Source organism: Oncorhynchus tshawytscha, linkage group LG13, assembly GCF_018296145.1.
Source record: "Oncorhynchus tshawytscha isolate Ot180627B linkage group LG13, Otsh_v2.0, whole genome shotgun sequence".
NCBI classification, from domain to species: Eukaryota; Metazoa; Chordata; class Actinopteri; order Salmoniformes; family Salmonidae; genus Oncorhynchus; species Oncorhynchus tshawytscha.
This window is the reverse complement of record NC_056441.1, coordinates 33,784,900-33,802,628: the sequence shown is the minus strand read 5'-3', so window position 1 is coordinate 33,802,628 and position 17,729 is coordinate 33,784,900. Positions and strand designations below refer to the sequence as shown.

Genomic DNA, 17,729 nt, shown 5'->3' with positions numbered 1-17,729 from the left:
TCATCTCATATGTATATACTGCACTCAATACCATCTACTGTATCTTGCCTAAGCTGCTCTGTACCATCACTCATTCATATATCTTTATGTACATATTCTTTATCCCCTTACACTGTGTATAAGACAGTAGTTTTTTTTCTTTTGGAATTGTTAGTTAGATTACTCGTTGGTTATTACTGCATTGTCGGAACTAGAAGCACAAGCATTTCGCTACACTCGCATTAACATCTGCTAACCATGTGTATGTGACAAATACAATTTGATTTGATTTGAAGTAACCATTTCACGTTAAGGTCTACCTGTCGTATTCAGCACATGTGACAAATAAAATTGGATTTGATGTTATACTCAGATGCATGAGTTTATGGGAGTTTTGCTCTGTGTGTGAGACGATTTGCCTCTGTCCTCAAGTTGAGGGAACTTTGCTATTGGACAATTTATTATTTGAAACTAGTTAAGTATTTTTCCGTAACTTTTCATAATTTGTATATTTTGTAAATAACCTCAGGATACAGTCTTTGTCATCACCTGCTGCACTGAAAATGTTGCACCTAGATCACCTGACCCGGTCTGAACTGTTGCTGCTCCACATCAATAGGCTGCTGGGCACAGGGAAGACAGCTGGAGATAGGCTGTCTTTTTATGTTAGCGCAAAATGCATTTAGAAATCGATGTTCCGAAGAGAAAAAACAGCCCATGCTGAAAAGCAGTATTAACCGCTTTAGTGAATCCAATCACACTAATGCTGAGGGGGAACTAAGGAAAGAGACAAGATTAAGATGTAAAAGCTGAGGTAAGTAATCAGGAGTGGATGTTTTCCTGTAGTATGAGGTGAGTGGGCCAGAAGAGGGACATAATATGAAAGGTGGGTGGTGGAAAAAAGAACAGTGCTTCCAGATGAAGAAAAACATGAGATAAAAAGATGAAAAGTTGTGGCAAGTGGTGTTTCATCAGTCTATTATTTTTCACTCCCAGGTGTCACAGGCTCAACTGGCAAGGTACAGAAATACACCAATGTGAGGGGACATGGACAGGAATTGGTTGTTACATCCCATCCTCAAACACATTTCAAATGTGTTCTCGCTCTCCGTTTGTGTCATGGCACTGTGCTCGCAGCGTCGTCACGCTTTTCTTACTTTATGTAACAGTGTTGGTGATCAGGTGTCTTTTCTCTGCGGCGGCGATGAGCACTGGAGCACTGCTCTGTGACTGGTTCAGCTCCGCCAGGGACACAGGAGACATGGGGTGAGGGATGATGACAGAGAATATGGTGCTGCATGCGGCCAGCAAACACAGCAGTTTTCTCCCTTCTCCTTGTCCACGCACCAGGCATTACTGACCATGTCAGCCATCGCTGTTGAAACAATCCCCTTTTTTTCTTCTACCCGTGACTGGGATTATTTTTGTGTGATATTTCCTTCCTTCCTTGTCTGAAGGAAAGTGCTTTCCTTGTCGGTGGCAGCAGGAGTCTGCTTCTTCACTGCTGTGGAATATAATACAGTACAGATACAATCTATGTGATTCCATTATATTGGAACAGCTACAGTATGGCTTTCTCTTTCAAATAAAACTTGCCGTGTTGCAACGAGGCTTCCCAATTACTATTACGGTATATCCTACGCTGTTTTGCTGTGTCATTGTAAGCACATTCTAAGATAGCCAAGAATGGACCGATACCCTCAAAGAACTCTGATGCTGCCACAGAAACATTCTGAGTGATAGCCCATGAACCCTGGCGTCCTGGCCTCGTTTATGGAGGAAGGAACTTGGAGTTTTCTGCAGTGCCATGGCGTGATCTGAATGAATGATCACGCCTTGCAGGGGGTTGGATGGTGGCAAAGGTGCTGTTTTTTTGCAAATGTTCCGAATTCACACGTCTGGTGATGAGGCCAGGCTTGAGGAAGGAAAGAGCAGGAAACTAAACAGGACAGAGGATGCTGGGTAAAGAATGGGTGGAAGTGACATAAGAGTTTGACGGCGGCCTCCTACTGGGGCACGCCAAAGGGAAAAGAAAGAAACTCATCATCAAAAGAAAACATACGGAGATTGGGGGCATGCCAAGACGTTCAAAACAAGAAGTGAGGAAGCAGGCGAAATGTCCATTTTTAGATGTTTGTTGTAATGGAGAATGACCCCTGTAATGGAACCCTATGTTTTCATGCAGGCTATCAGCTATGTGAGGTTCAGATCAAGGTTCAAAGACAATAAGCTAAGAGAATGTTCACTGGAACCATGATGTCCGTAAACACTGAATAAATACTTACGAATGTAATTGTTTCTAATCACTCAAGGAAGTAGTTACAGTCTCCAGAAGGAACTTTCTCAAAATTATCTGAAAACGAATAGACCAAGAATCTTGCCAAACCTCAAGATCTGTGGCCTTGGGTACATTTCTTCCTAGTCATAGCTGATGTTCCTCAACTGCATTGCTCTGTGCCTCAAGTTCTTTCCTCAAGTTCTTGCCTCAAGTTCTTTCCTCGAGGTCTTTGGTGCTTTTGATTTTCCATTGAGCATTCAAAGTCTGTCACTCAAAAGCTTAGTCATTTAACTTAATGAACACATCGCCTGCCTCACTCTCTCTCTCCAGGGACCTATCATCGCTGTCGCCTTCCACGAAGCAGCAAAGTTTGCCAGCAAAGTCTTTTAAAGCTTCCTTTCATATGTAAACACTGAGGGAGTGTAAATAGCATCTTCGCGTCCCTCTGCCTAACTGAACCTCCCTCCCGACTCCTTCCTGTTGACACCTGTTCTCGCTTTGTTGGTGGGGATCTTGAGGCGGAATGATTACGCTCCTAATCAAACAGATAACATACTGTGAGTAATCTGGTGTCAGATTCATGACACTCTGCATGGAAGTGAAATCAAAGCCTTCTTTTTAGCTCTCCCTACACGCTCCCTCTTCGGTTCCCAAACAAACATCTCAGTGATCAATGAAGATGGAGTGCATCGTCTGGGAAGGAGGGAAAGGAGGAGTGGAGAACAGGCTGTTCAAAGCCCAAAATGAGTCTGTGACTGGTACCGCTGTCATGTTTGAAAGGATGGGGGAAAAAAATAGGAATGATGGGGAAGGAGGAGAAGGATGCTGGTGGTGGAGCCAACTCCCTCTTGTCTCGAAAGAACACAAGCTCCTCTGGTGAGGCGGTGGCTGACGAGTCATTTCCACGGCCCTGAGAAACCTAATGTGTGTCACAGAGAGAGGAAGTTGTGGGGGAGAAAAGAAAGGACACGTGGAGACGTGAAGCCAAACACCTGAAGCAGTCAGTGCCTCAATGCAGGGTCACACTGGTTATGTTGAGCTGGAACCGTGACCGTTTAGTTAGATGACAATCAAACTGCGAGCTTCAAATTTGATCGTCTGATTCAACTCACACATTTAATTCATTCGGAGTCTGATCAGCTTGTCCAAACAATTTATAGGCAATGCACAAAGCTATCACTTGTCTTGGCTATTTGTTGACATTATTTTGGAATGAAATTACTCAATCGAGCCATTGCATGGATCAGTAATTAGTGATTAATTGCATGAATGAGTTGTAGCCCTCAGGCTTACAAATGGGTCTGCTTCAGTATGACTCAGTCATAAACCATAAGACCACGAGGCTTAACGTTGAATGCCATGTTCTTTCCCAAAGTAATGGGCTAGCTTGTGAAAAGGACAGCACTCCACTCCACTCCTCCATCGTATTCCCAATGAATTACGGCCATTAAAAATTCCTTTTGTTGTTGGTTTTTAGATAAAGATGTGGCAATTAGGGGAAATATCAGGCTAAAGAGCTCAGAGATCTTTATTTGTCTCCCTCATCCCCTAAAAATATTCTCAGGCATGGGTAAACATGCAGATTTAACGTTTAAGCTCTTCCATAAATGCTTTTGTATCCTTGCATTGTTTGTTTAGCTAAATCATATTCTCTACGCTCACAGGAGGACTGCTGGCCTCTTTCCAGTCACCTGCAGGTGTGTTTGCATGAGTCATAGTAAGTGTTGTTTCGCATGGAGATGCAGCACTGGTTGCTGAAGTTGAAGTAGGCTTGCCGGCAGCCTTTCTAAAATGATAAGGACTTTGCTGTTTGTTGGCCTGGATGGACCGGCAAGCCATATCGAATTGGGAAGAAGGAGTGGGAAATGGGCTGTTTAGCCTTAGCCTTAACAGCTGTTTTCAGCGAAGAGCTACCAGCACACACGCACACACACACACCTCGTCTGTCTCCCCTTTTTCCTCACGCTCAGGCTGTAGCCTTTGTGGTGTGAAATGGCATTTACCAGGGTGTAGATGACATTTACACACAGGCTAGTTTGAGCTTCTCCACACTTTTTTTAGAAAATCCCTTTCTGTGTGTGTGGAGGCAGGCAGAGGAGCATGTCAGTGATGCCTCGTCTGTCAGAGCTGCCTCATGGAGAACCATGCCTACGATTAATGGGGATTTTATTTTGCGCCATATTCCTCTAGGGTGATGAAGATGCAGCTCTTCGAACGTTACCAGAATGTTTGCAAAGAGCTGCAAAATGATGTCATCGCGTGGTTGTGTATACTATGGCCTCCTTGCCACCTCTTTGATCAATCGTAGAGAGAGAACTGATGCGGCATTTGCAAACATATTTTGAACCAAACTGACAACTGTATAGGATGGTGTGTCACAACTGTTTCCTCTATTGTGTCCTAAAGTAATCATTACCAAAGGGACAAAATATGTTGTTGAAACATCTGCTAGATCAAAACAATTTGAGAATGTTAAGGAAACATTCAGCAATGTGGGGCCCCACTGGGCACACACTGGTTGAGTCGACGTTGTTCCCACGTCATCTCAGTGAAATTACATTGAACCAACGTTGAATAGATATTGAATTGATGCCTGTGCCAAGTGGGGCTAGACTGGTTCAGATTCCGTGTTTATTTACTCAGCCCGACAGCAGTAGTTTGACAGAGCAGAGCTAATTAAAATAGAACCACTGCATCATAATGTTCCTCCAGTCACTCACGACTGTTGGGGCTGGCAGGAAGTGTTGTTGAGAGGGTTTGCATAAAGAAGGAGGTGTTGAGAGGAGTGTCAGTATAACTGAGATTCTTTTGGCGAGCGTAACGTGCGTGCTTTACTGATCATAGGGGGATTCATCTGCCATACGGAGATGAACGCACTTGCACACAAATATGCCTTCTCTAAAACATCTGTGCGCACACACACGCACACGGACGTGCACGAAGGCGCGCGCGCGCAATCATATCTTCTCCGTCATTCCCCTGCTCCTCGTACACACACGATCCTCAACAGCCCCCGTCGTTGGGTGGGTTCAGTGCTGTGCCTTTATGCTAAGGAATTGCACATCTGGGATTCAGCTGTGGTTCCCTTTGCAAAAAAAGCTATTTTCCTCGTTCTCATCTCCCCTCTGCCCTGGCAGCCTCTCAGGTTAGCGGCTGGTCCTGATTCCGTGATATAGAAATGCTGTACGTGGCAGGTCTGCTGTGACCACATCTACTCTCCCACACACACATGCAGACCAGCTGTCAATCACTCTGTGTCTGGGAGAGAAACTGTTAGTCCAAGTGTGAAAAGAGAGACTGAGAGAAAGGCTTAATGCAGTAAGAAAGACAGTGAGAGGGAGTTGGGGGGTGGGGGGTCAGGGTTTCCGTGTCTCTGCATCAATCTCTACAGTCCACCTTGACCATTATCGTGACACTCCATCCTCTTTCAGATTCCCTGACAGTTGAGCTAGAGAGTGGGGAGGGTGGTGACAGACGCTACAGTGCATTCTAACCCAGAGGATGAACACAGGCAGCTGACAGTGCAAAGGCGAGAAGAAAAAAAAACGTAATGGGAAAAGTAACCTGGCCAAAGCTAACAGATTAGTTCACATGTCCTCCTCTGTGGCTTGCTTGGCACAGCTGGCCAAAGAGACAGCGTTGCTAAGAGGAGACTATACCACCCGGATAGTGGATCCACTCCAGATCAATTTAATTCAATTCAAAGGGCTTTATTGGCATGGGAAACATATGTTGCCAAAGCAAGATCGTCTGTCAATGAGATCTGTCATCATATAGACCTGTGAACAAGGGCATATACTGTACCCACATCCCACTGGTTCAAGTGCAGAACAGGAAAAAATGGACTCTTGACAATTGGCAATGGAATCAATTAAATGTGTGATTCAATAATGTAGAGCAACAATTTTTTAAATTCACATCATAGCATGTCCATAGTTTTTTTGTTTGTTGCCCGAGTTATATTTGAGCCACTTCACTTCACAGTCACTTCAAACAGATTTTAGGCGGTGTCTTGCAGAGGCAAGAAAAGAAAAGCAGAAGAAGGCAAATCCGACATGAAGACGGCGTATGAATAATAAAGCTACAAGGATGCGTGAGGTCAATACCCTGTGGGAAATGGAGGAGTTCAAACAAAGGAGAAAAAGAATGGTGTTGAAAAGAGCCATGACATTTCTGTGATTTGTGCATAGTTTCATCACTTCTTCGCCTTGGTCACATTGCTGCTTAGCGGATGCCCACGTCTTCATATCATGCCTTTATTTATACCGTAGCAAGACTGGGGAGGAATGACTACAGACTACGGAGGCTCAAGAAGCGCAGCCTAATAGTTCTCTCTCTTGGAGCCAGCTTCCCCCTCAGGACAGGCTGACGTCCTGGCTCAAAGTCCTGTTCCCTAAGCTCTGCTCTACACCTTTACCAGTGCCTGCACCACACTGGGCTAGCATCTCCTTGAACAATTATTTACAAAAAAAAGTATTGCAGATTGAGCAAGTGCCCAGAACTCTGATGCAGGATCAGTTTTTGAGGCTTGAACTCTTTTGCTTAATATTACAGTATTGGCGTGACAAACAGACCTAGCATCAGCGGTAGAGGCGCACTACGCCCCTGCTTCCAGTCTGACAAAAGTCAATGCCGCATTCTAAAGAGCTAAAGTGGCCTCTGGTGGACTTTCTGTAGACAGTGTAGATACTGAAGCACATACTGTTGGGACCACAGTGGCTGTGCTCTAAAGTCAAATCAACTTAATACTTGAATCTGAGGTAAGCAAAATATGTCAACTGATAGCGAACTCATTCTGAAACAGCTGGTTGTCTACTGATGACACAGCACATTGGATAGGCTCAATTCAATCATGCTAAATACCGGGAAGAAATGACAGGGTGAAGTGAAAGTGTGCTCAGACCTAGATGGCTACTGACATCTACTGCTAGAAGCATACTGTAATACAATGTGCTACTGCATAAGGGTGAGTGACATGAAATGCAGACTCAGCAATAGGACATCTTCACACACAGCGGGGAGAGTTCCTGCGCACAGAAATCAACAACACGTGCAGCAGGTCGAGAGAGAGAGAGAGGGCGCAAATGATGAAGGGACAATAGTGGTAGTCTTGGCAGATTTGAATTCTGTTGAATCCTGTTGTTGTTTATAGCTGAAAGCAGGAAGTTGCCAAACTGTGTATGATGATGTCATATTCCTGAGTCTACCAGTGATGTGACAAATGTTAACTTAATACAACATTCAAGTAATGCACCCAATGAGCTAAGCAATCACAAAATGTTTATGGAAAAAAGCCTGGCAATCGCCCCAGGTTCTAAACACGGGAGTCACTAAAACGGTATTTCTACTTGAGTTTGATCTAATTAACTGATAGTGGAGAAGAAAGAGGAAACTGCTTACATTGAACTTCCTGTCTGTTGCCATGGCACCCGGTGTCATTGCATGCATACGGAACAGACTTTACACACTTGACTTTTTTAGATGTATTTGACAGAGATAATGTCAAATTTGACAGAGATAATGCCTGGGGTGTTGCACAACATATTATCAACCCTTTCTGCAAATGTACTACGTTTAGTCAAAAGGCTTACTTCTTTTTGATGGAATATTCTGAATGTTTGCCAACATCGTGTTTGCCAACAAAAACACATGATCATAGGGCATCAAGCTATTGGTTCAGGGCCTTCGTTGAAGTAATTACATGCTGATACTTTCCTAGACATGACTGCCCCCTGGTGTATAGTTTAGGAACCCACTCCATTAGGTGTCAGTGGCTGGCAAAAAAAAGGCATCATTTCAGAAAAATAAAAGGTTGCCTAATGTGCAGAAGAGGTGTGTCTCAATAGTGTTAAATGCGTTCCTCTCCTCGCCTCGTTTCATTCATCTGCACTGACATGAAAGTGTTGCAGAAGTGAAAGCGACTTCCTAGCAGCTATCCATTGCAATTGCTTTACCGTCTCCTGTGTTTTTAAGTGAGATGAAGGTAGAGAAAGCCGCTCTTCCTCTATGTCTGGTCATGTTTTTTTCTCGTCTCACCTGTCTCATCGTTGTTTTATTAAGCAGCTTAATGAAAAGGGTTTGTAAGGAATGCAACCAAAGTGACAACAGTTGAAGGGGTCTCCATCCATGGTGCCTAACGACCTGTAGGCAGTGCAATACAAAATATATATATAACTGTCACATACACAGGAGCAGTGATATGTGTTGTTTTACAGGGCCAGCCATAGTAGTACAGTGACCCTGGAGCTAATTAGCGTTGAGTGCCTTGCTCAAGGGCACATCAACAGATTTTTCACCTTGTCTGCTTGGGTATTTTAACCAGCAGCCTTGCAGTTACTGGCCCAACACTCTAACAGCTAGGCTACCTGCCGCCCTCACATACACCACATGAAATAGAACTAGACCAACTACAGCTGCTTGACTCAGGGGGTTACCTGACACAACATTATGACATTATCTCATCCCGATCTGCATCCATTTTGTGTGAAGATACTGCACCTTCATTATAGCCTGTTCATTTTGCCAAAGAATAGCTGTGTCTAGTGAAATATTTACACCCCTTAACAATTCAAATGCAAATTATTTGAAGTTAATCTAGTTTCAGTTTGGAATAGTTGAGAAGACAATTGTCTTTGGTGTGTGTAACTGAAGTCACTGTGGTTGCCATGTTCCTTGACACTCCCATGAAACTAGAGTGAGGGGCAAGCCTGGGATGTTGCACAACTTTGGAAACAGCCCAGACACAGCTTCCCTTTTGAGACCAAAAGGTTTGGAAATACTGCTTCCAGAGAGCGGGGTCCATTTCATTCACAGTACAAATCACTGTGTAAGTTCATTTCTTCTAGTCAATGTATTCATCTTTTCTGGGAATAACTGTTCTGGTGCTTTTGTTGCTCCCTACAGGATCTAGAAATGCCACGCACGCACACACACACACACACACACACACACAAACCTGTATTTCCTTATATGGGTCAGCTGCATTAGTGTCAGAGAGTTATCGCAGACAGCAGTCACCAGACGAGAGACACAAATCAACAGATGACCACAGCTGCATTCCACTAAAGGGTGTCACGAAAATGGCCCTGCATTTTCCCTTTCAACACCCAAATGTGTGGGGAAGAGGAAACATACAGGAGATAATAGAAAGAGAACGAGAGGACAGAAGGAACGGAGAGATTAAAACAGAGAGCAAACAGTGGTGCAAGATTTATAGACGCTGAGCAAGTGATAATGAATGCTGCCAGGATTAGAGGCAGGGACAGAGAGAGAGGCAGAGAGAGACGCAGAGAGAGAATGAGAGAGAGAGAGAGAGAGAGGCAGAGAGAGACGTAGAGAGAGAATGAGAAAGAGAGAGAGAGAGGCAGAGAGAGAGAGAGAGACGCAGAGAGAGACGCAGAGAGAGAAAGAGAGAGAGAAAGAGAGAGAGAAAGAGAGAGAGGCAGAGAGAGACGCAGAGAGAGAGAGAGAGAGAGAGAGAGGCAGAGAGAGACGCAGAGAGAGAAAGAGAGAGAGAGAGAGCGGGAGAGAGAGCGACAGAGACAGAGAGCGACAGAGAGACAGAGAGAGAGAGGCAGAGAGAGAATGAGAGAGAGAGAGAGAGGCTGAGAGAGGCAGAGAGAGACGCAGAGAGAGGAAGAGAGAGAGAGAGCGACAGAGAGACAGAGAGAGAGAGCGACAGAGAGACAGAGAGAGAGAGAGAAATACACTGCTCTGGGGCGTGCCCACAAAAAATGAGTTCTTTAAGGAAATGCAACTGAGGTCGGCAGAGTCACAGAAACGGGGTGGTGGGTATAGCGAGAGGGCAGTGTGATCCTCCAACCCCTTTATGTGAAGCCCTTTATGTGAAGCCTCCTCTTGGAGCACTGAGTCGATCTGAAGCCAATGGTCCATAGGCACGCAGGTAAGCATTTCATAGCACCGTCATTTCAGTCTCAGTGGAAGATGATGTTGTGTGGTTTGTGTTTCCAACAACTGAATTTCTATGTGTGTGTGTGTGTGTGTGTGTGTGTGTGTGTGTGTGTGTGTGTGTGTGTGTGTGTGTGTGTGTGTGTGTGTGTGTGTGTGTGTGTGTATGGAGAGCGTATCTTTCTAACTGTATGTAGGTGTGTGTGTGTGTGTGTGTGTGTGTGTGTGTGTGTGTGTGTGTGTGTGTGTGTGTGTGTGTGTGTGTGTGTGTGTGTGTGTGTGTGTGTGTGTGTGTGTCTTTGTGTGTTGGAGAGCATATTTTCACGTCTGTTATTAAGTATTAGGTGTTGTGTTTGTGCACAAGTAATTGTGTTTCTGTGTACAGTGCAGGCAGGTGCCTTCAAATTAGCTTGGACATTTATGACCCGAAAAAGCATGATCTAAACTCCATAGACTCAGTTGTATGTAAGACATTAACCATAATGTCAAACCTCTTTTTAAAGAGTGGGTGCTTGGCTACATTGCTAGAGGCGGAGAATGCATGGAAAATATGAGCAGGTTTTTGGCAAGGATATTTTAGACCATCGCTTTAGCAAGAATGACCACTTCTGTGCTAATCAGAAGCATGTAAAGACAAAGACAAAACCTTGAAGTGACAATAGCTTTCTAGCAGCTGAAAAACAACTCTGCGGGAAAATGTGTAAGTGTGTGTTATGTACGTTTGTGAGTTGGTGCATGTGCATGTGCATGTGCTTGCTATGCTGGTCTGTCTAACCCTATTCATGCATCAAGATAAATTATATCACCTACGATTGTACCACATTGAAGTTACCCAACATCTTGACAGGAAACAGATCCTTATAGTAATCAACAATCTCATCAAGCTCCTTGGGTCTCTTATAGATGTAGGATCTTAATTTGAGCCAGTTTGCTACGGCATGAAAATAACCCTGCAGCAACAGGAAGTGTGAATTATTATGCGGATTATAATGATTCAATATTTTAGTAGGGGTTGATACATTTTTCATATCAAAATTTAAAAGTGGAAACGACAAACTTCAGAAGCCATTTTAAACTTCAAACACACCACAAGTTTTAAATATCCTGTATTGCAGGAATGTTGTCGTGCAACAGGCTGACCAAATTAAGATCCTACATCTGTATCTAAACATCCTGTGTAGAGGGGTGGGGGATTGTGGCAGATTTCACAGGTAATCAGCCTTTGTAGATCTGACTATGAAGAAGAGATAGTTCAAAGGGGATGACCCGAAAATATGGACTTGTGGAACTGTCCATGAAAAAATGAGGTGCAAGAAACTAAATTTAGAGGCTGAGTCATTGTGTAAAAGCCAAGTTTACACATATTTTTTGACAATGAAAATGGGTGTCCATAGGCATGATCACACCCAAGGTAATAGATACAGTATGCATAGTGAAAGAATAAGTTAGCATTGCTACTGCCTTCTTGAGACTTGAAGTGCGGTCTACCCATGTGCCTAAACCAGTCACTTGACGTTGAAAATCATTAGGCCTCAGCCAATCAAGGCAGCCAAACATCTCCCATGTCCATGTCTAACACAGTCCAAGAATAATTGACTGCTGGTTGTTTTTGGCATTACTTCACATTTAATTGTCCAATATATTTTGTGTAAGATTTGATTTCTACTTTGAACACTTGGAAACACGTTTCTCCGGAAGGATGCCAACACAGAAGGTCATGTTGCAAATTGAAATTGTCAGCCTTTGTGTTTGAGCTTCTCGGACAGCTAACTATTAGCTCTGTCAGCCTTAGCTTTAATTGACCCACCAGGAAGTTTGACCTTCACTGTGTGAAGGAGTGTGTCATCTGAATGTTTGAGGCCAAGCCATTTTGAGCCATGGGAAGACAGTTACAGCATACAGAGCACTGGTAGCCAACTTCTTCTATTTCACTTGAATAATGTCTCCTTCTTATGGCTGTTTCACACAGGAAGTAAGACTCTTCCGTAAAAAGGTGCCACACATTTTGAAACAAAACAGCCAGACTTGTGATGCAGGTCAGGTTTTATGTGTTTCAAGGAATCACACAAGAGAGAGCTGTGCAAATGCACTTCAACATTTTAACTGTACCAATTTATAGCCACAGTGTTACATTTGGCAAATTAGTGATCAAAATGTTAATCATGAGGTAAAAGACTCGTCTTACAGAGCTGCTTTTATACTGTGTGGTGTGTCTGAACGAGACAAAGCCTCACACCTGAGATCCACATTACTTATTTTATCAGGGTCTATTCAAATCAGAAGAGGAGCAAATAAATCGATGCGGTGCCTGTAACCTTTCCCATACAAAACAGACAGTTACTGATGGGTGCGGAAGATGGACATTATGTGCAAACCCAGAAGCGTAACCATTAGACATGCAAACTTGAAGGAATACGCAAGCGAGTTTCCAGAGTGATTTCCCACAGACAGTCTCGGACCTACTTAATTAACTCAAGTGTCTGGTTGATCAAGGTGTCTAACTCATGTGGTCAACATGAAAGTCCTAGCTGTGTTAGGCGACAATACGCACAGTCTCAATCCCCTCTCATTCTCCCACAGATAATTGAATGAACATGGAGATGACTGGTTGCAGTGGGTCTTCATTATCCATGCAATTGGTAAATTACCCTTTTGCCATAGACTATGTTTAACACACCTATGACAGAGGCAGTGCATTTAAGGTAAAACTGGCAGCTGCAGTGTGTCTTAGACTTCCTCTACTGTACAAATATTTTGTTTTCCCTTCAGGCTATCAGAACCAGCTAGCTCCAAAGGCCGGGTGATGTGACATGTTTATCATACTTCCTGTTGGTATCTGAGCAACCATACAGAATGTCACTCTGAGTCACAGAGTTCCATTGAAAACACCCCTTGAGGAATAGAAGATCAGACAGATTACAGGACCAATTAAATCACTGTCTGCACTTTTATCAATTTGTGCCACTGGACTTTGAGTGAAGCGACGTTAAACCCCGACAATTACTGTACTTTACGTGCTGTGCAATGCGACATGATGAGCTGTTCAGACGATTCTAAAGAGAATAAGTCATTTTTATTCCCAAATAGGGCTGTATTCCTGCGGTGTTGTTGTATTTTCTACTTTGGAAGTAGGAGAGAATCTCTTCTAGAAAGAGTGGATGTCAGGGAAAGGTAAAGAGAGTGGTGCGATAGATATTCATATTATGAATATGATAGCCTGCATTAAACTTGTCTCCAAGACCAGCATATACTCGATATTGACATCTGAAACCCCACACTGCTCCAACGACCAACAACAGCCTCTCCTGACACAGACTTGCCAGCATAGGGGAAGATTTATTTATTTGGGTTTTTCCTCTTGACCCCCACACTAGAACTCAGGAGAGCAATAATCTTGGTCATCCAAGGTCATAACTCAACTTCAAACAATACTACCGCAGTGTGAGTTCCTCTTCCTCGGTGTGAATAGTAAAGGTTAACCGTGCCAACTGCCCCTGTGAAGGCCTAGTCCAGTCAAAAACGTGCATTTCCTGTGTTGTATGCATATTTCCATACTATGAGGTTGGAATAATACTCTGAAATTGTGAAAATTATGATTATGCCCTTTTACTGTCAGAGCTTTTTGAATAGACCGCCTGCAATTTCTGTCTGTTTTGGTGGGATGGAGTTACATTTGTTCATAAACCAATAAGAAAGAGAGTTCCAAACCTCTCTGCCAATAACAGATCATTTTCAGTTTTCCACTCCCCACTCAGACCACTTCCAGACAGTTCTAGCAAAATGTCTGCTTGAGAAATTGTTCTTTGCTAAGAAACGATTTTGGTTCATTTTTGACAATTTTAATTGAAAACAATCACAGTAAGTACTGTACATAATTGTTAGCTAGAAATAATTTGATATTGAGATTTTTTTTAAATGTAAAAAACAGTTGCGTTGGACCTTTAAGTCCTTGACTAAAACAGAGGAGCCTTCGCTTATCTTAAAGGTCATTTGACAGAGAAAAGGTCCAACAGTGAACCAACTTTACCAGAATAACTGTCGTCAGTGCTCTGTTTCTATAGCCGTGGCTGAGACCAGACAATCAGATATTGCACTTGACCCCATTATTGTGTCTCATCAACTCTTCACTTCCTTCCAAGAATCAAAATGGAGTCCTTCAGCTCTAAAGACATGGCCATGAAGGCCCAAAACAAAATCCTCAGCCGTATGGCCAGCAAATCCATGGTGCAGATGTTCATTGATGACACCAGCAGCGAAATCCTGGATGAGTTCTACCGCGTCTCCAAGATACACTCTGGGAACCGCACAGAAGCCCAGAAGGTGGTCAAAGACCTGGTCAAGGTGGTGGTAAAGGTGGGCATTCTCTTTCGGCACGATCGCTTCAGTCAAGAGGAGCTCAGCCTGGCACAGGACTTCAAGAAGAAGCTGCACCAGGGGGTCATGACGGCAATCAGCTTCCAGGAGGTAACTTTACAGGCAGTACTCTTCAGAGCCTCATTTGAACTCTGCATGATGCCAACAACCTAAAGCCTGCATGATATAACCACCTGACATCACCCTACAGTCATTGATCATACCTAGTAAAATGTCAAACTATCTGGACAGGATCCTACGGGGACTTTAATAGGAAACAACAATGCCCCACTTACAATAGTCTCTATCCTGAAGCCAATACCATAAACTAGCACCTGTTACAGCTGTTATAAATCAAATGTCAAATCAAATCAAATTGATTTATATAGCCCTTTCTTACATCAGCTGATATCTCAATGTGCTGTACAGAAACCCAGCCTAAAACCCCAAACAGCAAGCAATGCAGGTGTAGAAGCACGGTGTCTAGGAAAAACTCCCTAGAAAGGCCAAAACCTAGGAAGAAACGTAGAGAGGAACCAGGCTATGAGGGGTGGCCAGTCCTCGTCTGGCTGTGCCGGGTGGAGATTATAACAGAACATGGCCAAGATGTTCAAATGTTCATAAATGACCAGCATGGTCAAATAATAATAATCACAGTAGTTGTCGAGGGTACAGCAAGTTAGCAACTCAGGAGTAAATGTCAGTTGGCTTTTCATAGCCGATTATTAAGAGTATCTCTACTGCTCCTGCTGTCTCTAGAGAGTTGCAAACAACAGGTAGCACATCCGGTGAACAGGTCAGGGTTCCATAGCCGCAGGCAGAACAGTTGAAACTGGAGCAGCAGCACGGCCAGGTGGACTGGGGACAGCAAAGAGTCATCATGCCAGGTAGTCCTGAGGCAAGATCCTAGGGCTCAGGTCCTCCGAGAGAGAGAAAGAAAGAGAGAAAGAGAGAATTAGAGAGAGCATACTTAAATTTACACAGGATACCGGATAAGACAGGAGAAGTACTCCAGATATAACAGACTGACCCTAGCCCCCGACACATAAACTACTGCAGCATAAATACTGGAGGCTGAGACAGGAGGGGTCAGGAGACACTGTGGCCCCATCCGATGATACCCCCGGACAGGGCCAAACAGGCAGGATATAACCCCACCCACTTTGTTAAAGCACAGCCTCCACACCACTAGAGGGATATCTTCATAATAACTGTGTTGTAATTACTATTGTGCTGTCACTAATATCTTATTCTCTGTCTATTTGGCCCAGGTGGAGTTCACATTTGATAAGGCTGTCATGACAGAGCTTCTGACAGATTGTAGGGACATCCTGCTGAAGCTCGTAGAGAAACACCTGACTCCCAAATCCCTCGGGCGCATTCGGCATGTCTTCAACCATTACTCTGACCAAGACCTACTGACCAACCTCTACACCCCCGGTGGCCCTCTCTGGCCTAATCTCACCAAGATCTGCAGAGACCTGAACAAACTGGTTGAGGAAGGCAAGCTATGAGTGGGAATTCCAAACAGTCCTGGAAAAATGAGAAACTTTTGCAAGCCTATTAAGGAACTCTGAATTCAGTTTGCCCAATGAAAATACCAGGAGATATCATTTTGATAGCTTAATGGGGACACTGATTCAGTGTCAGTTGATGATGTAGATATTGATTTATGTTGGGATCTTTATGAGGGCATGGAATCATCATCCTTGCTTCACAACATAAGCCATCTGCATTAGGACTGGGCGATATAATATGTATTTGTCATTATCACAGTATGAATGTGCATGATATGCGTCGTCACATTTCAGTATCTCACGATATTACCTCTACCTCTGCCTCGATGCATTTCAGTCCAATGCTGTGGGAGCTAAGTGAAGTCCATTCAAGTGTGATATATGAAAGAAAAATAGCTTACATTTGACCAAAATCACCTATGAAATCCTCAAAGAGAAAATATAACCTGCTATATATATATATATATATATATAATCTGCTTCTTTGTCAGGACTCCCTGCTTCCAGCACGATAAGATTTCATCCCTGGTCTACTTTCAATTGATTTGTCCTTCTTTTTTAAGATATTCCATTTCCGGGGAAACTAATGGACTTGAATCGGACATCAGTCTGCCTGTTCAGTCACAGCAGTTGCTAACCTCATTTAAGTACTATTCAAATTTAAAGTGGATATCTAGGACCAACAGACAACCACCTCAATTAGTGTCAGGGCCACATCTATGCATGCAGCCTTAGTATCTGTCTGATCACTGACTGTTCTGCTTGTTACAAAGAGTTTTTGAGACCGGCGAATGGCATTTCATTTCTAATCCATGTCTGAATTAAAGTCCTGCTGTACAGTCTTTGCAATGAATGTGACGATTGGATGGTCTTTATAAATTGCTTCAAGTTTTGAATCAATCAGTGATAATTCCACAACATTAATATTCCCCTGAGCTTTCTGGAAACACTGCAGATGGACCATTTAAAAATAAAAGGTTTTATTTTGTTTTAGAGGTAGATCAGCTTTAATATTGCAGATAGATTGTATCTTCTGTCAATGTAATTGTTTGCATCGTTTCCAATCCCCCATATATTTTGGGGGGGAAATATATATTTATGTTTATCAGCTCGGGGGCGGCAGGTAACCTAGTGGTTAGAGCGTTGGGCCAGTAACTGAAACGTTGCTGGATTGAATCGAGCTCACAAGGTAAAAATCTGTCGTTCTCCCCCTGAACAAGCCAGTTAACACACTGTTTCCCGGTAGGCTGTCATTGTAAATAAGAAGTTGTTCTTAACTGACTTAATTGGTTAAATAAAAAAATAATACATGCATATATTTTAAAATATGTTTCCTTTATTACTATATTTCCACCCCTCCCCTAATTGGAGTAAACTAGTGAACAACAACGCTTAGGCCTCTACTTCCAGGTTATATGTACTACATACTACTTTACAATAGTTATATTTTGTTTGATGTTAGTCCTGTCCTTCCTCTACCCTCAACCTCTCTCATCTATTTCTGATGTCCATCCAGTTTGATTCCTATTTGCCATATATTTTTTACTTTAATTTTGGAACCAGAAAAAGCTTTGCTATTGACTACAAAGATTCTATTTGCTATTTTATGAGTGTGTTAAGATCGCATGATGAGGTTGGGGGGATATCAGTGCACGAGTATGTGTAAACAACATTTTATGAACAAGTTTGTAGCA

At 43.2% G+C, this 17,729-nt stretch overlaps 1 protein-coding gene across 1 annotated transcript; it reads left to right on the top strand.

Moving 5' to 3' along the window:
* Nucleotides 1-9,904: 9,904 nt before the first annotated feature.
* On the top strand, nt 9,905-16,931 carry LOC112264749 (tumor necrosis factor alpha-induced protein 8-like protein 2). Its single transcript, XM_024441544.2, has 3 exons — nt 9,905-10,160; nt 14,305-14,629; nt 15,790-16,931. The coding sequence occupies exons 2-3, from the start codon at nt 14,312-14,314 to the stop codon at nt 16,030-16,032; spliced, it is 561 nt and encodes a 186-aa protein (XP_024297312.1). The 5' UTR covers nt 9,905-10,160; nt 14,305-14,311; the 3' UTR covers nt 16,033-16,931.
* Nucleotides 16,932-17,729: the final 798 nt, after the last annotated feature.